Raw genomic sequence first — 3,826 nt, 5'->3', positions numbered from 1 at the left:
GGGGTCAGCAGTGTCACCAGGGTGTCACCTGCGGTGTCAGCGGGGTCACCAGGGTGTCCCCAGTGTCACCGGGGTGTCACTTGTGGTGTCAGCGGGGTCACCAGGGTGTCCCTATTGTCTCCAGTTGGGTCACTAGGGGATCCCCAGTGTCACCAAGGTGTCACCAGTCTCCCCAGGATGTCCCCAGTGTCACCAGGGTGTCACCAGGGTGTCACCTGTGGTGTCACCAGGGTGTCTCCAGTGGCCACAGTGGGGTCACCAGTGTCCCCAGGGTGTCACCCATTGATGTTTGTCCCTGTTGATGTCCCCAATGTCCCCAATGTGTCCCCAATGTGTCCCCAATGTCCCCAGTGTCCCCATTGCTGTCCCCCCCAGGCTCAGAACCCGGTGCTGGGGCACATCCCCAGTGATGTCCCCAATGTGTCCCCAACGTGTCCCCAATGTCCCCAATGTCCCCAATGTCCCCTGCAGGCTCAGAACCCGGTGCTGCGGCACATCCCCAGTGATGTCCCCAATGTGTCCCCAACGTGTCCCCAATGTCCCCAATGTCCCCAATGTCCCCTGCAGGCTCAGAACCCGGTGCTGCGGCACATCACCGATGCTGTCCCCATTGTCCCCAATGTGTCCCCAATGTGTCCCCAGTGATGTCCCCAATGTCCCCACTGTCCCCCCAGGCTCAGAACCCGGTGCTGCGGCACATCCCCAGTGATGTCCCCAATGTGTCCCCAACGTGTCCCCAATGTCCCCAATGTCCCCAATGTGTCCCCACTGTCCCCTGCAGGCGGCTGCGGCACATCACCGATGCTGTCCCCATTGTCCCCAATGTGTCCCCAATGTGTCCCCAGTGATGTCCCCAATGTCCCCACTGTCCCCCCAGGCTCAGAACCCGGTGCTGCGGCACATCCCCAATGATGTCCCCAATGTCCCCAATGTCCCCAATGTCCCCAATGTCCCCAATGTCCCCTGCAGGCTCAGAACCCGGTGCTGCGGCACATCCCCAATGATGTCCCCAATGTCCCCAATGTCCCCAATGTGTCCCCACTGTCCCCTGCAGGCGCAGAACCCGGTGCTGCGGCACATCACCGATTACCTGATCGAGGAGGTGAGCGCCGAGGAGGAGGAGCTGCTGGGACAGGGACAGGGACAGGGCCAGGGACAGGGACAGGGACAGGGCCAGGGCGCGGCCCCGGCCGAGGACGCCGCGCGCGAGACCAACCCGGCCGAGGTCACCGTGGAGCGTGACGAGAAGCTGCTCAAGGTGCGTCCCCAATGTCACCAAAGTGTCCCCAAACTGTCCCAAAACTGTCCCAAAACTGTCCCCAAGGTGTCTCCAAAAAGTCACCAAGGTGTCATCAAAGTATCCCCAAAGTGTCCCCAAAAAGTCACCAAGGTGTCACCGTGGAGCACGACGAGAAGCTGCTCAAGGTGCGTCCCAAAGTGTCCCCAAAACTGTCCCCAGAGTGTCATCAAAGTGTCCCCAAGGTGTCACCAAAGTGTCCCCAAAGTGTCACCAAGGTGTCATCAAAGTATCCCCAAAGTGTCCCCAAAAAGTCACCAAGGTGTCACCGTGGAGCGCGACGAGAAGCTGCTCAAGGTGCGTCCCAAAATGTCCCCAAACTGTCCCAAAACTGTCCCCAAAGTGTCATCAAAGTGTCCCCAAGGTGTCCCCAAGGTGTCATCAAAGTATCCCCAAATTGTCCCCAAAAAGTCCCCAAGGTGTCCCCAAGGTGTCACCGTGGAGCGCGACGAGAAGCTGCTCAAGGTGCGTCCCCAGTGTCACCAAAGTGTCCCCAAACTGTCCCCAGAGTGTCATCAAAGTGTCCCCAAGGTGTCCCCAAGGTGTCACTGTGGAGCGCAACGAGAAGCTGCTCAAGGTGCGTCCCCAGTGTCACCAAAGTGTCCCTAAAGTGTCATCAAAGTGTCCCCAAGGTGTCTCCAAGATGTCCCCAAAGTATCTCCAAAGTGTCCCCAAGATATCCCCAAAAAGTCCCCAAGGTGTCATCACAGAGTGTGATGAGAAGCTGCTCAAGGTGTGTCCCCAATGTCCCCTCAATGTCCCCAATGTCCCCAGTGTCCTCACAGTCCCAAATGTCCCTGATTGTCCCAAATGTCCCCAATGTCCCCGATGTCCCCCCAGGTGCTGGACCGGCTGCTGCTGTACCTGCGCATCGTGCACTTGGTGGATTACTGCAGCACCTCCGAGTGTCCCCAGTGTCCCCAAATGTCCCCAAATGTCCCCAAATGTCCCCTCAATGTCCCAAATGTCCCCTCAATGTCCCCGTTGTCCCCCCAGGTGCTGGACCGCCTCCTGCTGTACCTGCGCATCGTGCACTCGGTGGATTACTACAACACCTCCGAGTACCCCAACGAGGACGAGATGCCGAACCGCTGCGGGATCATCCACGTGCGGGGCCCGCTGCCGCCCAACCGCGTGTCCCACGGGGAAGGTGAGGCAAAAAACCCCGAAATAACTCAAATCTACCCCAAAAAAACCATCCCGAATCCAACCGCGTGTCCCACGGCGAAGGTGAGGCAAAAAAACCCCAAAATAACTCAAATTTACCCCAAAAAAACCGTCCCGAAACCAACCGCGTGTCCCACGGGGAAGGTGAGGCAAAAAAACCCCAAATAACTCAAATTTACCCCAAAAAAACCACCCTGAAACCAACCGCGTGTCCCACGGCGAAGGTGAGGCAAAAAAACCCCAAAATAACTCAAATTTACCCCAAAAAAACCACCCTGAAACCAACCGCGTGTCCCACGGCGAAGGTGAGGCAAAAAACCCCAAATCTACCCCAAAAAAACACCCCAAAACCAACCGCATGTCCCACGGGGAAGGTGAGGCAAAATTCCCTGAATTCACCCCAAAAAACCACCCCAGAACGACCCCAAAGCCAACCGCGTGTCCCACGGGGAAGGTGACCCCAAAAAACCCCAAATTCACCCCAAAACCCGTCCCCAGTGTGGGAGTGGCAGCGCGGGTTCGAGGCGCGCCTGGCCCCGATCCCACTGACCCCAAACCCCGTTCTTACCCCGTTCCTCTCAGTTTTATGCCATTTTTTCAGGGTTTTTTTTGGGATTTCACCCATTCCCAGTTCTCCCAGTAACAATGTCCCCTTGTCCCCAGTGGCCGAGTGGCAGCGCGGGTTCGAGGCGCGCCTGGCCCCGATCCCAGTGACCCCAAACCCCGTTCTTACCCCGTTTCTCTCAGTTTTATGCCATTTTTTCGGGGTTTTTTGCCATTTTTGGCTATTCCCAGTTCTCCCAGTAACAATGTCCCCTGTCCCCAGTGGCCGAGTGGCAGCGCGGGTTCGAGGCGCGCCTGGCCCCGCTGCTGGCCGGCCCCGGCGCCGTCCCCGAGGAGGAGGCGCAGCGCCTCGGCCGCAAGGACCCCGAGCAGGAGCTCGAGAAGTTCGTCAGCGCCAACACCCAGGAGCTGGGCAAGGACAAGTGGCTGTGCCCCCTCAGTGGGAAAAAGTTCAAGGTGGGGACACCTTGGGGACATTGGGGACACTGTCAGGGTCATTGGGGACACCCTGGGGACATTGGGGACACACAGGAACCATTGGGGACACACAGGGACACCCAGGAGCTGGGCAAGGACAAGTGGCTGTGCCCCCTCAGCGGGAAAAAGTTCAAGGTGGGGACACTGGGGACACCTTGGGGACACTGTCAGGGTCATTGGGGACACCTCGGGGTCATTGGGGACAGGTTTGGGACAGACAGGACACACAGGGACAGGCAGGGACACCCAGGAGCTGGGCAAGGACAAGTGGCTGTGCCCCCTCAGCGGGAAGAAGTTCAAGGTGGGGACACTGGGGACACC

At 58.7% G+C, this 3,826-nt stretch overlaps 1 protein-coding gene across 1 annotated transcript in view; it reads left to right on the top strand.

Annotated features, from left to right (window-relative positions):
• Positions 1-1,054: 1,054 nt before the first annotated feature.
• Positions 1,055-3,826, top strand: part of LOC120512641 (serrate RNA effector molecule homolog) — a gene marked incomplete at both ends in the record, with an annotated part of 4,281 nt that continues 1,509 nt past the window's right edge. Inside the window, 3 exons of the mRNA XM_039731194.1 lie at positions 1,055-1,258; positions 2,294-2,447; positions 3,291-3,484. Of these exons, the coding sequence (XP_039587128.1) occupies positions 1,055-1,258; positions 2,294-2,447; positions 3,291-3,484 (552 nt within the window). The remainder of the gene's footprint in view (positions 1,259-2,293; positions 2,448-3,290; positions 3,485-3,826) is intronic.

Source organism: Passer montanus, unplaced genomic scaffold, assembly GCF_014805655.1.
Source record: "Passer montanus isolate IOZ18808 unplaced genomic scaffold, ASM1480565v1 scaffold1100, whole genome shotgun sequence".
Lineage (NCBI taxonomy): Eukaryota > Metazoa > Chordata > Aves > Passeriformes > Passeridae > Passer > Passer montanus.
The sequence above is the reverse complement of the archived record's forward strand: the minus strand, read 5'-3'. Positions and strand labels throughout refer to the sequence as shown.